Raw genomic sequence first — 22,571 nt, 5'->3', positions numbered from 1 at the left:
GCTGGTTTTCCTTCTCCCCCCGAAACACCACCCAAGCGTTACCTTTGGGGCTCTCTGGGAAGCTTTCGGGAAAATGGCTACATCTCTGCCCGCCTAGGAATCCGAGATTTGTCTCCAAATTCATCTGGACTACCGTGCCCTCCCGAGCAGTATTTGCAAGCAAAGGAGTGAGTAGGAGGCAAGCTCAAATATGATTCTTTATGAAATAATGCATTTATTGCCTTCGGGAAGGCTATAGCCCCGTGTAAGTTGGTAGCAGGTTTGTGCCGTTCCTTGCGGTTGTTTAGACTTTTTGTATACGCTACGAATAATATATCTGAGCCTATTTTACATGCCAGAAGAGAAGGCAGCCTCTGCCAGCCTAATTATTATTACTGTTGGGAGGCGTGGAAACACCCTTGGTTGAGAAATGAAGACTTAGGTGGAAATGGCAGCCAAAAGCCATTTTAATAGGGACCTAAAAGTCCCTGAAATTTTTCTTTTAGAATTCATATTCTGAGGTGTCAGACTAAGGGCAATGAGTGGTTTCCTCAGGGCCTGGAGCTCCGGCCGGTCTGACTGCTCTGGTGCAGCAGAGGCCAGCGGCTTTCAGCAGAGAAAGCCTCTCATCAAGATGCGGGAAAAATCAATTTCATTCTAGTCCCAAAATAGTGATCAAACGGCTTGGACACTGCTACCATCCCCTCTGATTAGGTCATCCTCTGAAGTTTATATCTGGGCAAAACCTCGAACCGTGATTCTCACTTTTCCCTCACAAGAATCTTCGCGGAAACGGCCATGGTGACTGACTGGTGAAACCAGGAATGGTGAAATCATTCCCACCAAATTTCCACCTCCGTGTTGTCCCGACTCCTGTGCCTGCAGCACCTCGGGGTGAGGCGCGGGGCCCATCCTCCCCCCAGCCGAACGTCGGCCCCTGGCCCGGCACCGCCCGCTGTCGTTCGCCTGTCGGGGCAGCGCTTGGACAAGGCCAAAGTCAGGAGCGCCGGGAGGGCAGGGTCCGGCCCGGCCACCTGGGGAGGCACCGGCACCCGACTCCGCTGGACCCCGCGGGATCCCGGGGGCACAGGGCCGCTTTTTTCCCGAGAGAGGAACCTCTCGGCCGCGGCCCTGGAGCAGCCGTGCCCGCGGCCCCGGGGCACACAGAGCCTCCCGGCCGGGCCGGGCCGGGCCGGACCGTCAGTGCCGTCCCGTCGGGGCGGGCCGCAGGCGCGGAGCGGCTGAGCCGGCGCTCAGGTTACGCGGGCCTTGCGCGGCTGTCACGTCACGCCGGGCTGCGGTCGGATCTGCGGCTCCTGGGGCTGGCGGGGGGGAGGGTGAAAAGGGGAAAAAAAAAAAAAAAAAGACTAAAGAAAAAGGTTTATTTGCTAACCACTTTCCCCATCGCTGCTCGAGCAGGTTACTCCAAACCACAAAACAAGCCGGCGCCGCAGGCTCGCCCTGGAGTGCAGGGCAGCAGATGAAGGGAGCAGCCGGGACTCACTGAGCTGACGTCTCTACTAGGCGTTATTCCTTTATTTTGCTGCAAAATGGTGTTTACATATAGATAAAAGAAATCGATCTTAGTTTAGCACCGCTTGTTCTCCGGGGAAAGAGAGGGTAGGATGCAGGAGGAAATCTATATAAATGGAGAAAGGAAGGTTAAAAGCTGATAATACATGTTTCCGTGCTGGTCCGGCTCATCTTCATCTTGGCTAAGAACTCAGCGTTGCCTATTTACTCAGGGATCCTACGCGTTTCGAGAACTTGGTTTAAATGGTAAAAAGACCCACTCCCCGCGTTTCCCTGGCGCGTACGCTCTACTCTAGGGGTGAACACTCCGGGTACAAGTTCATGCAGGAACGGGCGGACTCTGCTCTAGTACATAGAAAGAGCCTGCTCTCGCATTACTACTCTTTTCTTTTTCATCCTCCGGTTCTGAAACCAAATTTTAACTTGCTGGTCGCTTAAATTCAGTCTGTTTGATAGTTCTTTCCTCTTCTGTCGGTTAATAAACTCATTGAGGAGAAACTCGTTTTCCAATTCAGCAATTTGTTGTTTTGTGTACGGTTTCCGTTTCTTTCTTGATCTCCCCTGGGTGGGACACCAAGGCAAACCTACAACAAACACGTCGATAATTTAGTGGATCAAGTCTGGGTATGCAAATATAGAAATATGAAAAAAAAAAATACCCAACAAAAAACCCCCAACAAAACCAACAACAACCTGCAAGATACCAGAGCTAAACTAGGTTGGAAAATTGGGAAAGCACATCTGACAGCACAATTTCTACCTAACCTCCGAGCCAGATTAAGCGATTTTTGCTTCGTAAGAGTTACAGGGAGGGTTACAAAGTAATTACAGGCATTTCTTTAAAAGAACGTATAGCTAGGTCGCTTCTAACTAAAGCGAGATATTTAAAGCATACCATCCTGCACTGAAGGTCTGAGGCATGACTGGACTGCTGCGGGCTGAACTGTCAGGTTCAAGTTGACGGGATTCTTGATGTCCTCCTTTAAGCTTGAATTGCAGGAATTCACTTCAAAAAGAGTAGCCGAGCCATGCAAACTTCTCTGCAGGCTCGAGTGGTCGTACTTTACGGGCTTTAAGTTGGTTGTGTGAGTAACAGTTGGGTCATTTGCAAAAGGTTGCCTCTGCCTGCATCTCTCCTCTTGTTTGGAGCTCGTATCGTGGGCGTAATATTTACTGTTGTCTTCCAGGCACTCCTTGTTGCCGTTGGAGCTGATGTTGATTGGAACGGAGCCGGGGAGGTAAGGCTGCGCCGCGCCGCCGAACGCGTGGCTCTGCGGCTGGGCTGCGCACGAACTTGAACAAGTCCAGGGGATCGAGCTCCGGGGGTAGGAAATGGTGGGCAGAGCCGCCAATTGACTGCCATTAGCCCGCAAATTAGGAAAATAAAAGGAATCTGGAGATTGCAAATTCAAGAGAGAACCAACGTAGCCAGATCTGTAGAGACTGCGATCACACATTTCCAACAAAGGACTTCAGCTGTTCTTACAGCGGTATTTAGTTACAACAGGGAATAAGCGGAAAGCCTGAAACGATTGGACGAAACTTTGCAGACAGGTTCTTCAAAGCCGGTAATTTCAGCACCGCCTCCAGCGACCGAGCCACCGAGTCCCCGTCCTTCCCCCCCACACCATTTTTTTTTTTCTTCTTTCTCTTCACCCCCACTTTTTAAAAGTCTTATGATAACACTCGAAATATGAAAATATCGAGCTCACAAGGGGGAGGGGAAACCATGGTCTCCGCTTCTATAAAAGTGGCCGTGGCGGGTTGGCAGAGCTGCGGCGCCAGCGGAGAGATGAGAAGAAAACAAACATTTGCCGAGAGGACAGGGCAGCCCCGGGTGCAGCCCCCGTGCCGGCCGTGTCCCCCGGCTGGCAGCACCCTCCGGGCCACAGCCATACCCACGGTAAGAGTGAGCAGCGAGGACTGGAAATTACTTGTGATGTCTATGAGATGTGAATGTTTAGGGCACACGAATGTACTTCTGCCCCTAACTGCATGATATGCATCTGCATATGCGTGCAAATAAAGTCTTAATGGATCGGGATCCACCGATCACCGGGACGGTCATTCTGGCACTCTAATGACCAGTATTCTCTTAGGTCCTCACGTCTGCCCCTTTTTTCCCCTTTTGCTCTTCATCCTCACTTGGAAGTGCTTCTAGGCGAACAAGGCTTCTAAAACTCAGAGTCTGTTTTATCTTTAAAATACAATCAAACAAACATCAACAAACAGAGAATAGCAACAGCAACAACGCGGAATTACTTGAGCAACCCTCTGAGATTAAATAAATAAATAAATAAATAAATAAAATCGACAGACTTCAAGAAAGAAAATGCCAGGGTCTGCTCTTCAGCAGAGAGGGTGTGAATGCAGCAGCGGGCAGAGGGGAGAGTCAGCCTCATCTCCCAGGTTGTGTGTGGGGAATCTTTCTCTCATGAGAAGAAAATTGTCCCTTATTGTTTTATTACTGTGGTATTTTGAGGAGTTACACACATTTTTACATTTTTAATTGATCAAACAAGACCCCATTTATTCCGTTATCTCTCTCATTTCCCCACAGCCCCAGAGTTATTAAAATCTTCTCTGAGAGTATCCTCGCAGGAGATTACTCATGTTCTTTCCCGGGCCATGCGGGTCTCTAGACATTTTTCTTCCCCCCGAGAAGAGGCAGGGCCCCGTGTGCTGCCCCCAGGGACACTGGCAGGGAACTGGGAGGCTCGGAAGGAGAGCAGTATCCATGGGCTCTGCGCTCCCGGCCGCTCCCCGGCCGCCCCACACATCCGCGGGACACTGGGGGCCGATCAGGCTCCCGGACCGGGCGTTTCTGCCCTCGGCCTGTTTCCCAAGATCATCTCCCCTGGTGTGTGCGACCCCGGCGTCAAGCGAAGCCTTAATGCCCGCAGTTTCCCACTTTCATTACCCCGGTTAAAAACTTGAACCTAGTTAGCATGTAGGGTTAATTTTCCCTGTTGTTATCCTCTTAATCACAGTTTTAATCTTGGCTTTATTTCTAAGGCGAGATCAGAGACCCTGCCCTTCTTGACATTCTCCTAATCAAATTCATCTTTCTGTTTAATGGGAAATTGAGGGAAATTCTGCAGTAATTTCATTGCCCTGGAAAAAAAATCTTTAAATGATTGCTCTCTCCTAGACCACACAGGACCACACAAGCACCGCTGGAGGATATTGCTGACCACTGCCTTTAATTTTTATTGTTTGAATTATGTCTACCAATTGAATCTCCCTCTTATTAGCTGACTTGTATTCTAACTTTGTGTTCCCTAAGAAGATGGGGGATATTTTTTTTTCATAATCGCCTTTTACCGAAGAGCTGACTCTGATTTTCGGTTCTCGGAAGAGAAAAAGAACATTCAGTTCAAAGGCTATATTTTTGTCTGAAATAAACACAAGGAATGGATGTGAGTTCCCAGTTACCGGAAAGAAAGGTGACACTTCAAACCAACTTTTATGGGGTTAGAGAAAACAGAGCTTTCAATTAATATTCAACTCATTTGTAATTGCTAATTAATCTAAAAAAGAAAGAAAAATGACCGAAAAAAAAAGAAAAAGAAAAACAGATAAAATAATAAAAACCTGAAATAGCTGGAGTCACATTTCGGAAAATGTTTAAATCTACATGGAAAAACATTTACAGAAACATCTTGTTCTAGAGGCGGCTGGCCTCTGAGCCGAGGAGAGCGGGGTGAGCAGAGAGAGAGCCTCGTACGGACTTGAGCCGCCTTTTCCAGCCCCAGCCGGCTGCTGCTTTGGGGGCGGCGTGTTAATGCCGAGGTTGTCCCCCCGCCTGTGTCTGTACAGGAAATATCACCACTGAGGAACAGGGAGACCCGGAGGCCTGCTTTCACACGCTCCTTTCCTCGTTTCCGCTCTTTTTTTAAAAATTTATTTTATTTATTTTTTTTAAATTTTATTTTATTTTATTTTATTTTATTTTATTTTATTTTATTTTATTTTATTTTATTTTATTTTATTTTATTTTATTTTATTTTATTTTATTTTATTTTATTTTATTTTATTTTATTTTATTTTATTTTATTTCCTGATTTTTAAATCGGCGTCCGGAATGGCCTGGACCTCTGAGCTGACCACACGCTATAATTTCACCGGCGTAGTCGTCCAGTTTACAGAGCAAGGGTGCTCTGCGTGTGACCGAACAGCCTCCCTGGCTCATTTATCACTCGGAAATGCGAGAAGGCTTCCCCTGCCTATGCCGGGGGTTGTCCAGGAGATGGCAGGATTGCCTCAGACATGGCTGGGAACACAGCGCTGCCTGACAGGAGCCAAGCAATGCATCACTGCGCCACTGTGCATTTCCCATTCGGTTTGTCGAGGTCCATGTTAATTATCTGCAATAAGGTGCGCTCCGTTTCAGGCGGATCATCGCACCCTTTTCTCTGAACATGGGCGGCTGGGGCCGGCTGGAGCTGGGGCTGCGAGGCTGCAGCCCAGCCCCGGGGCCACGTGGAACTGATGTCCTGAAGAGCCCAAGCCGTGGCCAAGGAGGTTTTGAACAAGGCTCACCAATGCCCCGGCTCCAGGCTTAGAAAACCCTTTTAATCTCAGCCGGTAGGTAGAGCAGAAGATGTGCGCCTCACTTTCCTCCTGCCTGGAGCTGCTGGCTTCTAAATGATCCTGCACGTTCTTACGAAACTAAAAGGGGACTCCTCTCCATCTGGTACCGATTTGCCAGACAGTTCGGGTTTCCTCCTGCCCGGGGAAGGCGGCTTTGGCTCGGCAAACTGCGCCTTCTGGAAGCACGGAGCCCGGCAAAGCCAAAGGTTAAGCCTGGAAGGAGGAAGAGAACAGCCCGCGATGGCTCCGCGGCCGGGAAACAAAACAGCTCTGGCAGTGCCCGGCCGTCCGCCCGCAGGGAGACTCGGTGGGAGGAAAAAACCTCTGTAGAATTAATGGCAGTATGTGTGGGTGAGTGGGGGTACCAGGGGGAGAAGAGAAGAATTTAAAACATTCGGAGAAAACAAGGTTGCATCAGCAGAGAAGGCTGTTCCAGGCACGTAAATGATGAGCACCACAAGCGTCCTTTTATACTAGAATTAAACAAAAATGCGCTTTGCGATAAAATCTGAACTGCTCAGAAATGGACTTTTTTGGTCCGTTCAGGGAAAACAAACGCCATGAACGTGCAAGCGGAGTAGAAAGGGGAAGGAAGAGGGCGGAGGAGGCGGAAAATAAGCTCCCGATGAAGCCAGCCGGTTGCAGAGAAAACGGAGTGGAATCGCTCCGGGCCGGCCGCCGGGGAACCGGCAAGTGCCGGGACATTTTGGAAATGGAGAACAAAGGGGCGGCAGGCTGCCCTCGGCCGCCAGACACCGGGCACACAGAGCAGGGCTCGGAGGAAGAGGGAAGACACGGCCCTTCGCCTGCTCCCCACTCCCTGTGCTTCTCGCCGGCAACATTTCTTTCTCACTAAAACCCTTTCCTATCCACAAGGCACTCTCGGATGCTCTTCCTCATCCTTTAATGCACGTCTCGTTGTATCTACCTCTCATGTCACTTACACGAGTCCTGTAAGTGTCCCTGAAAGGATCCCAGGCAAACCTGGAGCCCGTGAAACCCCCTGCGGCAAAAGAAGGCGAATTTATTTCTCTCTTTTTATATATAGTGAAAAGAAATCATTTTATTGAAGACGGTTCAGGAAAAGATTTGCAACAGTTAACAGTTTGGAAGTTCAGATTGTATTTCCAACACAAAGTAAAAGCTGACTTAAGGACGAATTTTTAAAAAGCAGTTTATGGAGAAATAGGCTTATCGTATGTCTTACCACATACAAGGGTAATCAAAATGTTTAGAGCAATAGAATATTATAATAAATAATACTAGTTTGGAACACATTTTAATAATTAGACGAGGCACATTAACAGAGAGGATACAACTTCTCTCTCTTAGTTGTTGATTAGCGTGTCTGATCACCCTGTGTATATCATAACATGCACACTAGGTTTAAAAGAATAAAAAAATCGACAAAATCTTAGCCTTTCGGCCCATATAAATTATGGCATCTTTTGAATTTCCTTATTTATTGCTTCTGTCATTAACACCCGTTTAGTTTTGTAAATTAAAAGCTAGCAGTGACCTTCGCTTGTCCGACAAGGATTTTTTGGGCGGGAGGAAGGAGAAGAGTCTTGGGCTGCTCCAGACGAGCAGGGCAGAGCGGACATTCCCCGCCAGGTCTGTGCAGGTCCATACACACCTCTGCAGGGTCAGCCTCTCCTCTGGCCGCGCTGCGAGCCGGCCAATCCGCCGTGCCGAGAGCGCTGCCGGAGGCGCCGCTATCCGCGCTCAGCCTCACCGGCACACAGCCTCTTCCCTTCCGCAGCCGGGGCTCCTTTTCCAGCCGGGCACCACGGACTCCTTGCTCTGAAAACGAAACTGCGGCGGAAAAAACCCAGAAGCCCAACCTCAACCCCAAAGCTCCAGAAGCGGGGAGCGCGGAGGGACCCTCGGAGAGGTTCTCCCTTCCTCGAAAAAGTAATTAAAAATTCTGCTGCAGCCAGTAACCCTCCACGCAATTCTCTCCGGGTCCCAGCGGACCAGGCAGGTTTGGCAGAAGCCGGGTGCTGCCACGGGTCCGTATTCCGGCTCCCTTGTATTTCCGATTGATTTTTTTTTTTTTTTTTTAATTTCACTCGGCGTGTTTTGAAGTTTACGATACCAAATCAAAACTGACACTTTTTGACACTGGCTGTTGCTCAGAGAAAAAAAAAATCACAGAATACCCCCCAAAGACTTAAGCATTAAAAAAATTATAACTGTTACCGTTCAACGTATTTAAATTCGTTTATACTGGCCTAAAGGGAAGAACAGAAAATATAATTATAATTAATATTATTATTATTTTCAAAAAGAAGAAACTATAATTCGATTCAAGAGTTGTCAACACTCCCTTACACTGAGAGAAAAACGCTGACTTTCACGGAAAACAATTCCCGAAACTTCACCACCGCTGGAAGGACAAAAAAAATTTAAATATATTTTCAAGTCTTTCCAAAAGTCTTTAGCTGGTTGTAAATTGAGTTTATTTTTTCATCACTGTCCGCAGCTAATGTATCAGGATACGTTGTCTTTCAGTTTGGAGACTATTTTCTTATCCTTCACCCTCCTGTTCTGAAACCAAATGGTAACTTGTCTCTCAGACAGGTTTGTGGCTGCGGATATCCTTCGCCTCTTGTCCTTGTTAATGAACTTGTTAATGGCATATTCATTCTCGAGTTCTTTAAGCTGCAGTTTTGTGTACGGCACTCGCTTCTTTCTCCCACGCCGGTAGACACACATATCGGGCTGGTTTAGTGCAACGTCCCCTATTGTAAAAGACATTATGTGAAAAATCAGAATTTTATTACAGGCGTTTAAAGCTTAACCGATACTTGTTGGGCACTGGTTTTCATGGGCAAATAAATAATGCCGGGTTGTTTACAGTTTATTATTATTTACACTGCCACGTTATTTGCACTCTAGTAAAGCACCACCAAAACCTTGATGGACTGTCATCACTTTTCAGGCATGCATGGCTAACCGAGCATGCAGGGCGGCGGGGGCATTGGCTGGGGGGCTGAGAGCGGCTCGGTGCTGGCAGCGCGCACACAGAAATCGCTTTGGTGAGAGTTCCCCGGGTTTGTTTGCATGTGGTTTGTGCCTCTGTGCCCTCACTACTAACAGTCTCTTAAGTGCTCTGGGGCCGCCGGATCAGTAGCCCTCCGGAGGGGCAGAGGAGAGCAAGACTTGGAGCCACCGTCCTGCAAACTTCAAACGCGACTACAAACCCGGCCACCGAGGGGAGCAGCGGGAGAAGGAGCCCGAGGCCGCCGCGGGTCCGGTGCCCTGGCGCTGGTGGCGGGGAGGTTCTGGGGTCAGTCCCGCGGGTACTGAAAGCAGAGGGTGAGGATTTTCTCGGGGGTAGACGGCAGAGGGGGGAGTGAGAAAAGGAGAATATCCACCGCCCCCACCCTGCTCTATGCGTGTCTGTGCAGAGTGTCCAGCTCGGCAGGCCGCCCCTGCAGGCCGGGGGGCGGGGAGGGGACGGGGGGAAGGCGGAGGAGGCGCGGGGGAGTTCTGCTCAGACCATTTCTCCCCCTCTCGTACCTGGAAAGGACGATTTCCAGAAGTGCGAGCTCTGTGTCTGATCTTTGGCACAGTAAACCTGACTATTCCAGCCATTAGCCAGAGTCCAAGACTGATAGCCCTCCATTGATATGTATGTTTCGTGTCTCGGTTCCCCAGAGCCAAACGTTGAGACCATGTCTATGTACCCAGGAACGTGCTGGTATGGGGTTGTATAGCCCTGGTAGAAGGACACTTCCTTCGCCCTGGAGGAGACTTCATTGGCGGGGACACTCGTGCTGGTCAAGCTGGAGACGTCCATGTACTTTTCCACGGGAAAGCCGCCAATGGAAGCATGGGGGGGAGACTTCAGGGCGTTTTGCTGTATCCCAACCCCGTGGGACATCCTGCAGCTATAGTATCCATTGCCAAAGTGATACCCATAGCCCAGCGCGGGGGCGGCGGCAGGCGTGGCGGAGCCCGGGCAGTCCTTGGTCGGGGGGTCGGGCCTCGCCGCCGCCCCCGAGCGCTCCCCTCCGCCGGCGTAGGCAAACCCCGAGGCGGCGGCGGCAGCAGCGGCGGCGGCGGCCGCTCGGCCCGTGTGCGCAGCCCCGAAGACGGGCGAGGAGAGAAAATTACGGCACTGCCCGGGGGCTCCGCCGCCGCCGCCGCCGCCGCCGCCGCTGCTGTCGCCGCGCAGTCCGTCCATCTCCCAGCTCGCTGCTTTGCCCATGGCCTTGCACATCGCGGGCGGCGGCGGCGGCGGCTCGGTCCCCGGCCGGGCATGATGCGGATGGTTATTAGCCTCCAACAGGTTTGATCCTGGCGGTACGTTTATAAAAACGAAGTCCAGGTTGGGAGGGGGGACCGGGGTGGGGGCGGCCGGCCCCAGATTAGTTTGCCTCAGCCCGGGGGGCTGCTCATAGGCTGCCGTCGGAACATGTGACCCTCCCGCTGCCCGCACTGCCCCTTTCGCCTCGCAGCCCCCCGGTCGGCACCGACGGCGCCCCCACCCTCTACTCCCACCCCCGCCCCGCCGCCGCGCTCCCGCCCCGCCGCGGCCCCGGCTCCGGAGAAGGGGGAGATTGGGCGGGGGAGCGGCGGTGATGCCCCTCCGGACCAGCCTAGGCCCCCGCTGCCTTCATCTCCCCCTTCCTCCTGCCCGCGGCTTCAAAAAGGCCAGCAGAGTACCACTGGAACTTTTGAGGCCGCGGGCAAGGGCCCTTTTTTACAGCCACGGGAAGGGGTCTCACCGGATCCACAGAGAGACCTTCTCCAGTTCATTGTTGGGTCTGCAACCCCAACACGGTCTTTGTATTCCGTCCTCTCCACCTCCCTTCTTCCCGGAGATATATGGAGTAGAAGGGCTTTGTTATATGGGAAAAGGGGTCCCCTGGCTTCACAGAACTGTGGGTCCCTGGGAGAACTCTCCCTTTACCCCCCCTTTACCCTCTCCCCCCCGATATTGCTACTGGCTAGGAAAATGCACGGAGTCCGCGTGCAGCGCAGGATGGTAAACCTGGCACTCATTAGATGTGGCTTTTTACCCCGTGCAGTGTCAGTTCATGCCGTGGTAAGGCAGCCTAGCTAAAACGCAATTTGCTTACGCTGACGGCTGTTCTCGTGGTGACTTCCCAAGACTGTGGCAAATCCTTCTGTCGTCTCTCTCGGCTCTCACACTGAGTCGGGATGGAAAGGCAGGAGCGCGAATACTGGAAATGGAGAAAGCTCCGAAGACGACTCCCGACTCCAGCCCCAACCACAACCTCAATCTCAACCGCAATCCCTACCCCTCTGGACCGAGTCCAGTGACTTCGCAGTTGTATATTGCCCGCTTAGCTCTCTCTTGGGCGCGGAGGGCAAGAAGTTGCTGGGAAAAGTGTCAGCTTGGCTGGGAAAGGCAAGGAAACTCCGCGCCGCTGAAAACCATATAGCTGGGGTTGTGTTTACTGTCCCTACGGAGGCTCAGGCTCACGAGAGAAGAGAGGCAGCCGCTATGGAGGTGAAACGCTGCGCCAACACCATTCCGGGGCTCTGGGGATGTCCTTGCTGAGCAGCCCGGGCAGGTGGTGCCGGGGGTCCCCGGACTCTGAGCTGTCGCGGGATAGTTGCAGGTCCCGCAGCAGCCTCCCGCCCCGCAGCCCTACTTTGTAGCCGGTCTAATAATCGTCGGCGGTATCTGGAAACGGGGTTTGGAATGACAAACGGGTGCCCGTAATTACGGCAACAACCGGATAGCATAGACGAGTTCATGTTCATTAGCTCTGACCGCATAATTGCTATTAATCTTTCATAATCAGCTAAGAAGTGAGCCAGACGTGATTACATGTTTCTCTCGGTTATCAGCCGAATCACCGTTTACTCTCAGGACATTAAACCCTCCGTAATTCGAAGGAAGTTTTGTCGAAGAACAAATTTCTCACCCTTTTATGTCCCTGCAAGCAATTTTCTAGTGATAACGCTGCTATAAAAAGAAGTCCAGAGAAATTAAGGACTTCACTTCTCCGGACATCTTTCCATGTGAATTCCCACGTCCTGTTGTGTTTCCTCTTTCAATAAATGCACTGAATATTTCTCTTGTGTCAGGACCTTTAAATAAGGCCGCGAAAGAAAGGAACACCTAAAGAGCAGGGTTTCGGAACTTTTTGAGGTCGATTGCATCAAAGGAAACCACGATGCAGCCACAGCGACTCCCGTAGAGGTCTTCAGCCCTGCCGAGACCTCTGCTCCGGAGAGAGCCCCTCGGTGTACCAAAAAACTCTTTGGGAGGGTTCATGACCAACAACTTCAATTCTATAATGAGCTGCTTTGTGAAGGGTGTAGAAAACAGCATTGCCTTGCGTGGCAGGATATTATGCACAGGAACAAATGATCTCATGAGCAAAGGTCGGTTCTCGGAGAGCACCCACCCAGTTTACAAGTAGCACGATGCGTCCCGCACCCCCGGTGCGGGGGGTCGTGCGGGGGCGCCGTGCGGAGGCCCCGAGCAGCCCGGCGCTTCCCTTGCCCAGGGAGAACAGTTCCCATGGAGGCTCAGCTCAGTGTCGGGCAGCGCAGGAGGACCTGCCGTGCTGGCTGGGCCTCTCTCCCTGCCAGGCAGTCCTTGTTTTCTCTGGGCAGCGCTTCCGCGGGTGGCCAGAGCCCCGAGGAGTCGAGTCGCATTTTCCATTGACACATTGCACGGGAATCTGCAGAATATATGAGCTAGAAAGCAACACTGCAGGCGTGCTTGTGCCTCCCCGGAAGAAAAGATTGTGGGCTTTATTTATTTATTTTACTATCCTGAAATTATCTCATTTAGTCAAGTGCATTTACCATTATTTAATACAGTTAGGATTCCACTGAAACTTTTAGCACAGGGTTTTGGTATCTGCCTAGTATCCATGTCTTACAAGAACCTCTTCCACCCCCCCCCCCGCCCCGATTTTTTTATCTCCTCCCTCGGCAGAATTTGCCGATGGTGATTGTGTCGATAGGAAGTTGCTTCTCATGTTAGTGTTTGCTGTAGGAAAAAAATTTCTCGTCCAGGACAAACATAGAACACAAACAAAACCACTCGATTTATACATCTCCCAAACCTTATCCCCTGTCCACTGCGTTCCGTTGTTATCTTTTTACTTATATGAACTTTTAATAGCTAAACAGAACAGAAGAACTTTCATTTTGTCCCGTGACTCAAAAAAATTACTTATGGTTTCTAATAGCTTAAACAGCAACAAGTAGAGAATTTTTAAACTATTTTCCCCTCCAGATCCATGCCATAGCTTCTCAGTTCTTTAGTTACTTCGACCTAGAATAATCCGTTTCAAGACGGAGAAAGTTTTCTCGGGGCTCCCCGCGTGGCCTCGGTGCAGCGGCCACGGGCGGCTGAGCACTGCGGGCGTTGAACTTGAGCTCCCGGGTCACGGGCTGGCCCTGGCCGCTCTCTGCCTGCCACCGCCGCTCTGAAGCAGCGCGGGGACCTCGGGACCCTGACCTTGGACCAGCTCGGCAGCCTGCCGCAGCTGCAACCTAAACGGAACCGTGGCTGATTCCCTTTGCGACCGGACATGGGCTCTATCGTTTGAGTTAAACCCTTTCTGCGTGCGAAGGCAGCCTCAGAAGGCATCGCGTCGCTACGAAGCTCGAGTAGTTTCCCGGGTATTTCTGCCTGGGCAGCGCGGGGTGTGCAGGGACTCGGGGAGACGCTGTGCTCGCGAGTGACATTTCACAGACAGTATGGACTGAACACGGCCCAAGATTGGCCCTATGCTGATACGGCGGCCTGGGGCAGAGGGGCTGAGCAGGAGCTCAGACACTCAGGACAGTCTCTGCGCGGGTACGGAGCTGCCTGCCAGGCGGCCTCCGGCTATGGGAGGGGGCGGGCGGGGCCGGCGGGCAGGGATGGACGGCAGGGGGGCAGCACCGGTGGGCAGGGATGGACGGCAGGGGGGCAGCACCGGTGGGCAGGGATGGATGGCAGGGGAGCAGCACCGGTGGGCAGGACCGGCAAACAGGGAGGGCAGGACCGGCGGGCAGATCAGGTAGGACTAGCGGGCAGGGCAGGAGGGTACGACAGGCAGGAGAGGCAGAGCTGGCCGGACAGGACAGGCAGGGCAGGGAAGGGAAGGGCTAGCAGGGAAAGGCTGTCAGGGCAGGATGGGCAGGATGGGCAGGGCAGTGCAGGGCAGGACGGGCAGGGCTGGCAAGACAGGACGGGCAGTACAAGACGGGTAGGACAGGACGGGCAGGGTTGGCAGAGCAGGAGCGGCAGGGCAGGAGCGGCAGTACCGGCGAAGCACCGCCAGGTGGCACCACCGTGCCTGCCGCCGCGCCGCGGGCTCCTCGGAGCGGCCCCGCCGGGAACGGCTCCCCGCGCCCCCGCACTTCCCCCGCGCCCCCGCACTTCCCCCGAGCACCGCGTCCCCGAGCACCGCATCCCCGAGCACCACAGCTCCGCCTTCTCCCACCCCGAGTCCCACAGACCCTGCGCTACCGCCGATGTCTCCCTGCGCGCTGCCCTGGGGCCCTGCTGGCAGCCTGCCCCGCGGAGGGATAGGAAGCATATATTCCTCCCGTCTTCCCAAGAACGCTCTGACTGGTGAAAAGCTGCCCGAGATGTTTGTCTCATTTAATACGAACTTCATCTCAGTTAAGCTACGTGACCCTTTTTCCCCGGGTAAGATTTAATAAATGAGTACTGAAAAGTTCTTTGACACTTCCAGCAATAACTTTCAAGGTAAAAATCTGGCCAAAGGCCTAAGCAGCTATTTAAACTTACAAGAACAACTGAGTAAACAGAGTCTAGCAAAAACTCACATATTTCAGCAGTTTCTCGGCTGTCTCTGTAACTTCCTTCCTCTTTGCCCACTGATGTTTCAATGTCCGTGGTTCTTCAGGCTTAGCCGTTGGTTTTGAGCAACTACAAACATATTCGGAAAGATTTTGTAGACTGTGCTACTCTTTTTGGAAAAAACCCAACCAAGCAAAAACCTCAACGGAACACCACAAAAGAAAACCATCAATTAAAAAAAAAAAACCAAACTTAAACAAAACAACAACCCCAAAAGATAAACCCCCCTGCCAACAGATGCATACAAACAACAACCCAAGAGATTAATATCAGTGCAGTAAATACCTCTAGTTTTCTGGGAATATAAATAACAGACAACTACTTTATTAGGGGGTTGACAGTTTGGGGTGAACTGATCAACTGCATTGCAGGGAACGGTTTTGTAACTTCACCTCTACCTAGTGGAAGATTATTAACGTCTTATATAACATTTTATAACCCTTGCATATGCATCTAGCTATATTTTAAGATACTCTGTACATAACCTAAGGTATCAGTATTATTTAAAAGGCGCAAAATATGGCCCTAGTAAAGATCATTCATACCCGCCCTTGAGTGTAACTTGTTTTTCTCACATTGGGGCTTTTCACATAGTCTTTTCATCCGCTCCAAATAACATAAAACCCGTTCTCTCCTTTTTAGTGGTGCAGTAACATTTTTGGAGTCTAAAGCCGTGCCGGTTCTGGTGGTGTGCACATACGATTGCCTCCGAGATGTGGTATCTCGCCTGCGGTTTTCGAGAGAGCCGGGGGAAAGATGCTCACGGCGTTACAGCATGTAAGAAAACAGACGAGGGCGCCAAACGACAGCAATAAACCCGGCCACAGGCTTCCGCTCCGCCTCCGCCCCGCCGGGACCGGCGGCCGGGCCGGCGGCGGCTGCAGAGCCAGGCACGGCGGGGAGAAGCGAGGGGGTGCGGGGCCGGGCGGGGCCGCGTCCCCCGGGCGGGGCGGGCCGGTGCCAGCTGCCGCCGGCAGGGCACCCGCTCGGCCGCGCTCCGCGGAGCACCCCGGGGACACGCTCCGTCCCTCCGGGAGCGTCCCGCGGCTCCCGGCACGGCCGGGGACACCGTGGGGTGGCTGCGGCCCCGTGGCCTGCCCACCTCTCCTCTCCCCTCCGCATCGGGCCGCTCCTCCGCCGCGCCCGCGGGCAAGGAAAAGTTGACATTTACTCTTGTCTGGTTTCGGGGGCTGTAAAACGCAGGACACCACGCTGCAGTCTAAATTCACATTTCAAAGGGTTGACATAAAACTCTCATTAATAGAAGGCTGAATTTTGCAAACAACGCCTAGAATGCTTCTTAAATACTTGGTGGAATGTTTAGGGAGACTTTACACGTTACTGAAAAATAATTTGACAATTATCCCTTTTCGAGCTATGAATCATGCGCAAGAGCACAGGAACTTAGGAGATGCGTGTGACCAAGATTAGCAGGAACAGCTCTCCTCATTAAAAAAAATAAATAAAATAAATCAAACCCTCATTTAATCACAGGAAACATTCGGGTATTTCTCCGGGAGATGAAACTCGTATTCTCAATGTCTAAACAGTAGATGATGCGGGTGAAAAAAAAATCACGGCGAGAAAAAAGGTTGGGCAGCTATCGAAGCGCACTCCAGAGATGCTAACGACAAAGGATTTATCTTCGTTTAAATGGTTGCCATCAGCGTCATTATTACTAGCAAAGTTACCACTGAAGGGAGACTTTCCGAGTGTCACGTCTGCCGAGCGCGGCAGCCCGTGTCTCCAGCAGCGCGGCCACGCTTCGCCCCGCGGCACCCGGCAGAGAGCGGAGGGATGAGCTAACTGAGCCACAGGTAACTTTGGAGAGAGGGTGTTAAGGTGATGTTTCTGATAGGTCGGAGCCTGTAGGCAATAACCCTCCATCCATCATATATTCCAGGATTATTTTTTAATTTTCATATGCTTAGGTTTTATTGGGGAGGAAAGAAGCAGAGGGCTGGAGTGAAACCTGCCGGGAGAATGAAATGGACGCCCACGGAGTGTTTTAAATGCACTTTAATGTTCACAAATGCATTTAATGTTCTCCAGTTATTTCCTTCCCCTGTCATACCGTACAACAGTCAGTATTTTCCCAGAGGGAAGAAAAATCACGGGGTAACTTGGTCGATAAGCAGGATTATAGAAAGTAAAAATGAGATCATATTTAAGGACGCAACGAAGACAAAGATAATAGAGTTGTAATATACTATATTGTAGCAAATATTTTAATCCCCGGGTAACTACTGTAGGTACATTTGGATCTGGGCAGCAGACTTGTAAAGTCCGAGCATAAGGTTCGCGCGTGTGAGGGGGTGCGTGGGGGTGTCCGTGTAAATTCCTAAATAAAAGTACTAACGGGGTCTGGAAATGGGAGGGAAAAGTAAAGAGATATCAGCGGCAGGAGGTTCTCGATCCTCTGGTCCTCTTCCAGCATTTCCTTGTGTTGTGATCTAAAATTCCCCTCAGAAATAATAATAAAGAAAAGCATTATCTAATATTTAGCATGTAGTTCTGTCCGAGGACAAATGAGAAAGAAGCTGCATCATTAGGACCTAAAAGGCAACAAAACAAAAATCAGAGCATAATGATGCACCTAAATGAAGGGGGAAATGTTGCACAGCTCATTTTATTAATCAGACTGTCAATTCCACCCCAGAGGCCAAACCCCAGAGCAATTCAAGCAGGATCTGATCAAGCTAAGGACAGGAGCTTTACTCCTCACTTCTTGTCTTTCTTTCTTTCCACCTGGATATATTTGTCTGCTCTGAAGCCGCCTTCATTATCCACTGACAGGAGCTTGTATTTATTTGCTTATAAACCTGTTACAATAAATGATTATTCGAACAGCGTCATTCGTACCTTAATGACGAGCACCACTTTTTGATGAATGACATTTCGGGCTAGAAAGGATGTATGGGTCATTTTGACCAGTCATTCCCTCGCTTTGGCATCCCACAATTTTTACACCTCCCTCAAAAACAGATAATAATATTTAGAGACACTTGCCGGGCTGAATGTGAATTAGCCCCTGCTGCAGCTCATCATTAGTACAGGACCAGCCCTGCAACTTTGACATTTTTTATAAAGCTGAGATGATGGAAAGAATAAGAAAAGAGATGATCCTGATGGAGAGAGGGCTGCACAGCCCTACAGCTGGCAAAAGGCTCTCGAATTTGTCAGACTCAGCTGGAAATGCGGTGTTGGAGGCCCTTGAAAATTCTCCGCACAGTGGTCGCCTCAGCCCGAGACTGACTGCCGCCTCCCTGCACAGCGCTATAGGGGACATCTCCTCCAAAGGCAAATTTGAAATAGACACTTTATTCAATCTCCAGCATCCGAGCAGTGAAAGCACTGTCTCCTCCGAAATCCCGCCGTCGGAAAGCAGGAAGAAAATCAGCCTTTATTCCGAAGTTGCTCAAGAGGCAGATATGAACAGTGATGTGGAGGTGGGCTGCTCCGCGCTCCGCTCCCCTGCCAGCCTGACTTCCTCCCAGCTGAAGGAAAACAGTAACAAAGGTAATTCTTCCTTTATCATCTTCATCTAAGCCCCGCACTTTGCCAGGCGGCTTTAAAAACAAGAGGAAACCCTCCGCCACCGCCAAAGTTGCTGGCCTCTGCATCGGCGCTCTCTCTTCTGCGAAGACAGAGCTCCAGGCTGTAAAATATTATTGCAATTACTGCACTACCCCAATAGCCGAGATACAGTGTCGGGGCAGCTGCTGTGCCGGTGCCTTCGTATGTGTGTGTGTGTGTGTGTGTGTGTGTGTATGTGCATGCCCAAATCCTTTGATATGTAGATATATATCCAGAATATATGTGGGTACGAATATCCACCCACCTATATTTAGGCAAAGCTTTCTCCGTGTATTTCCCCGCGCTCTTGGAAGCTCTCGGCGTCTCTTGAGTTGTATATGAGTGTATATACATAGATTAAATTAGAGAGAGAGAGAGGGGGAATGCGAGGAAACTGCTCGCATTTGACTGTGCGTGTCCTTCTCTGTGTACATGCAACGTGCTGTCTGTGTCCACCTCGGGCTAATTTGGCATTGTTCACTTTCCCTCTGCTTGTAAGAGGCGTTTTGAAACAGCCTCGTCTCCTTCCCCGTTCTTTGCGGGGCACGGTGATGGAGGGTGGTTGTTACTGCTGCTGGAGGTGGAGGTTGTTATTATTGGGGAGGTGGAGGCAGATGAACGGTGGATTTCCTAGGGGCCACAGTGCATGCCTTTTTCGTCAAATGTGCCAGAGAAAGGAAGGGATGCTCGACGTAACCCCAGAGAGAAAAAAAAAAAAGGGAGGGGGTGTTTTATGGCTGCTTTTATTTTGTATGTCTCAAACGAAACTGAAGAATGGCAGTCGAAGGGGAGCAAGCTAATGCCGAGCCCGGGCCCCGAGCCACGGCCCGCGCCCTCGCCCGCTCTCCCCTGAGCTCGGCTGCCCTGCAGTCTCCAAGCCCGCCCCATCTGAAAATAAAGCGGTTACGAAGGATTAAAAAACCCCAACCCAACCAACCGACCAAACAATAACCAACAAACAACCCCCAAATCCAAATTTATCGATTCTGTTAGCGGCGGGGATTTGTAAGAATGACAGCTGGCCTCGAGCGCGGGTGTAGCGGGCCCGGTCCGGCCTGGCAGGGAGGACTGGGGGGCAATCGAGTGGCTCTCTCTCACCACCGTGCCCTCGCCCCGCAGGCTACGCGGAGAGCAGCCCGACTCCCAGCGCCCCCGCCGCCGCCGCCGCCCCCTCCGCCGGCATCGGCAGCCTGCACAGCGGCGGCGCGCTGGGCGGCTCGGCGGCGGGGGCCGACCAGGTGCGCCGGTACCGCACCGCCTTCACCCGGGAGCAGATCGCCCGCCTGGAGAAGGAGTTCTACCGCGAGAACTACGTGTCGCGGCCGCGGCGCTGCGAGCTGGCCGCCGCCCTCAATCTCCCCGAAACCACCATCAAGGTACGCCGCGTTCCGCGCCCCAGCCAGCCGCCGCTGCCCTGCGGTGCCCGCCTACTCCGGGCCGCGGCCGCCTGGGCGCTCCGCTTGAAGGACTCGCAGGGCCCACTATGAGCACCGCCCGTGCTCGTCTGCTTTTCTGCATCCAGCACTTTTCATTTGCTTTTAAAAAAGTTGTTGTTATTACTGTCGTTTTTATTTTCCTCGTCAGTTTTTATCGCGTTAGCGATTTCCTAAAGTGAAAAGGGGAGAGAATAAACCTAGGGGGAATGAATGAGAGTCAGTACCGTGAAAACAGAGTCCTGAGTGAGGAGGAGGGGACGATTCAAAGGGAAAACATTTATTCGGATGGAAGGTGTCCCTCTCGAGTAGAGGGAGGGCAGCACCCACCGTTCCCCTCGGGCAAGGTCACGGGAGATTGCCACGGGAGATAGAGGGGTCTCCTAGAAGCGTTGGCAATATGTTTCGGTGGGTGCCCGCCGGTGTCCGCGGGAACGGGTGCGGCGGGGCGCGGAGCGGAGCCGAGCCCACGCTGTGCTTTGTATCCCCGCAGGTGTGGTTCCAGAACCGGCGGATGAAGGACAAGCGGCAGCGCCTGGCCATGTCCTGGCCCCACCCGGCCGACCCCAGCTTCTACACCTACATGATGACCCACGCGGCGGCCACGGGCAGTCTGCCCTACCCTTTCCACTCCCACGTCCCGCTCCACTACTACCCGCACGTCGGGGTCACGGCCGCCGCCGCTGCCGCCGCCGCCTCGGGGGCCGCCGCCGCGCCCTTCGCCACCTCCATCCGCCCGCTGGACACTTTCCGGGCCCTCTCGCACCCCTACTCCCGCCCGGAGCTGCTCTGCAGTTTCCGACACCCCGGTCTCTACCAGACGCCGGCCGCCGCCGGCCTCAACAGCAGCGCGGCCCCCGCGGCGGCAGCGGCGGCGGCGGCGGCGGCAGCGGCGGCGGCGGGCTCGGGGCCGCCGGGGGGCTCGGCGCCCTGCTCCTGCCTCAGCTGCCACAGCAGCCAGACGGCGGCAGCGGCGGCGGCGGCGGCCTCGGCGCTGGGCTCTCGGGGCGCCGCGGCCGCCGACTTCCCCTGCACGGCGGCGGGGCAGCGATCCGAGAGCGGCTTCCTGCCCTACTCGGCCGCCGTGCTCAGCAAGGCCGCGGTCGCCTCTCCGGACCAGCGGGAGGAGGCGCCGCTCACCAGATAACTACCCCGGCCCGAGCCCGGGTGTTTTGTAGAGGGAGTCGCGGGGGGATGGGGGTGGTCGGGGCGGGGGCGCCCCTGCTCTCGGCCAAAAAGTTCTATCTATTTTTGTATTGCTGCCCGCCCCGCCGCGGAGGGGCGCGGACCGGCGGGGAGGGCGCTCCGCGGCTCCTGCGCCCCCGCGGGGGCGGCCCAGCCGCGCTCGCTGCCGGGATCCGCGGGGTGCAGACAACCGGGCCGGCGGGGGCAGCGAGGGGCAGCCGGTGGAAGGGAATGTGTGTCTGGGCCCCCTCCCCCTTTTTTTAATTTGAATTATTATTATTATTTTTATTATTATTTCGGTTTGTGTTGGAGTAAATGGGAAATGTCTCGAGTATTTCCGTACGACGGGCGGTAGCTAATGAGGCAGCCGCGGCCGGGCCAGTAACGGGAAGAGAAGTGTGACACTGACGGGATGGGGAGAGGCGTTTTTTAAGATCACGCTTTCTAACTACCATATTCCACGCTATCTGGAAAATACTTGAATCTCTCTAGGTGTAGGCTGTTGTTCTAAAGCATTTACCTTCCAGACACTTTTCTAAATTTAATTCTTTTTCTCGACGTCTTTTTCTTCTCTCGGTGAAACGGCTCTTGGATTTATTTCTCACGCATCTCTATCGCGCCTTTGCCTCTGAAAAGCCACCACTGGGTAACTGAGACCTGCTATTCCAAACCACTGCTACTGGAGGGACTTCCTTGAACTTGAAGAAAGGCACATCAAAAACCACCAGTGTTACTGCCATGTCAATTTTGATGCTAATAATGTGCAGATTATGACGAAAATTGCCAATCATGTTCTCTGATGGACCTCCTTTGAATGTGGAATTGGAAAAAAGTTCCCCGCACAGAGACCTGCTGTCAAGTACTAACAACCCGCTAAGGGAAGTCATTAGAAGAGACAGATAAGAGACTTGGTACATAAAACATTGTTCTTGGTGCATAGAATGTATGTTATTTAATGTTATCTCTCTTACCTGAAGTGATTTCGCACAAGAAAGCCACTTTCTTATCATCTCAATTGCCAATTTTCATTTTGGTAACTTGGACACCCCGGGTAGACTTTTCTCTGTTAAGTTGATATTCCACCAATGTGAAGAGCCTCATTAAATCAAGCCCAGATATTTCCATAATGCTCCCTACAGAGCCACTTCACTCTTCACATAATGAGATTTTTCTGAAGAGTTGAAGCCCTCATCTAACTTGCTATTGCTTGTTTAGGCCCTGTGTGATTGTGAATACACACACACACCCACGTACACTCTTACCAAAAAAAAAAAAAAAGAAAAAAAAGGGAGAAAAGAAAAAAAAAAGAAGAAAAAAAAAACTTCCACCCCAATCCTCTATTATGTATTTCGATTAAGTGTCCTGACATACTTCTATTTTTAAGACACTGGATTTTTTCATATTTTAATAATGAACTTTCAGGAAATTATTTTAAAGGCTATGCTGTTTTTTTCAGT

The 22,571-nt window shown here is 52.0% G+C and overlaps 3 protein-coding genes across 4 annotated transcripts; 1 reads left to right on the top strand and 2 right to left on the bottom strand.

Annotated features, from left to right (window-relative positions):
* Positions 1-1,857: 1,857 nt before the first annotated feature.
* HOXD12 (homeobox D12) lies at positions 1,858-2,969 on the bottom strand. Its single transcript, XM_005519827.2, has 2 exons — positions 2,408-2,969; positions 1,858-2,096 (listed from the first exon to the last, which is right to left on the bottom strand). Exons 1-2 carry the CDS (start codon positions 2,967-2,969, stop codon positions 1,858-1,860), a joined length of 801 nt encoding a protein of 266 aa, XP_005519884.1.
* A 4,218-nt stretch (positions 2,970-7,187) lies between these two features.
* HOXD13 (homeobox D13) lies at positions 7,188-12,020 on the bottom strand. Of its 2 annotated transcripts, XR_015773094.1 has the most exons (4): positions 11,196-12,020; positions 9,631-10,410; positions 8,440-8,849; positions 7,188-8,339 (listed from the first exon to the last, which is right to left on the bottom strand). XR_015773094.1 is itself a non-coding variant. In XM_005519826.2 (3 exons), exons 2-3 carry the CDS (start codon positions 10,331-10,333, stop codon positions 8,599-8,601), a joined length of 954 nt encoding a protein of 317 aa, XP_005519883.2. In that variant the 5' UTR covers positions 10,334-10,410; positions 11,196-12,020; the 3' UTR covers positions 7,188-8,598. The 2 variants fall into 2 exon arrangements, 1 of the variants encoding a protein (XP_005519883.2); XM_005519826.2 differs by having other exon boundaries at positions 7,188-8,849.
* A 5,995-nt stretch (positions 12,021-18,015) lies between these two features.
* On the top strand, positions 18,016-21,076 carry EVX2 (even-skipped homeobox 2). The gene is made up of 3 exons (XM_005519825.2): positions 18,016-18,439; positions 19,616-19,872; positions 20,423-21,076. The coding sequence occupies exons 1-3, from the start codon at positions 18,016-18,018 to the stop codon at positions 21,074-21,076; spliced, it is 1,335 nt and encodes a 444-aa protein (XP_005519882.2).
* The last annotated feature ends 1,495 nt before the right edge of the window (positions 21,077-22,571 follow it).

This window comes from Pseudopodoces humilis, chromosome 8 (genome assembly GCF_049639895.1).
Source record: "Pseudopodoces humilis isolate 2021_Gansu_Grassland_sample_001 chromosome 8, ASM4963989v1, whole genome shotgun sequence".
Lineage (NCBI taxonomy): Eukaryota > Metazoa > Chordata > Aves > Passeriformes > Paridae > Pseudopodoces > Pseudopodoces humilis.
The sequence above is the reverse complement of the archived record's forward strand: the minus strand, read 5'-3'. Positions and strand labels throughout refer to the sequence as shown.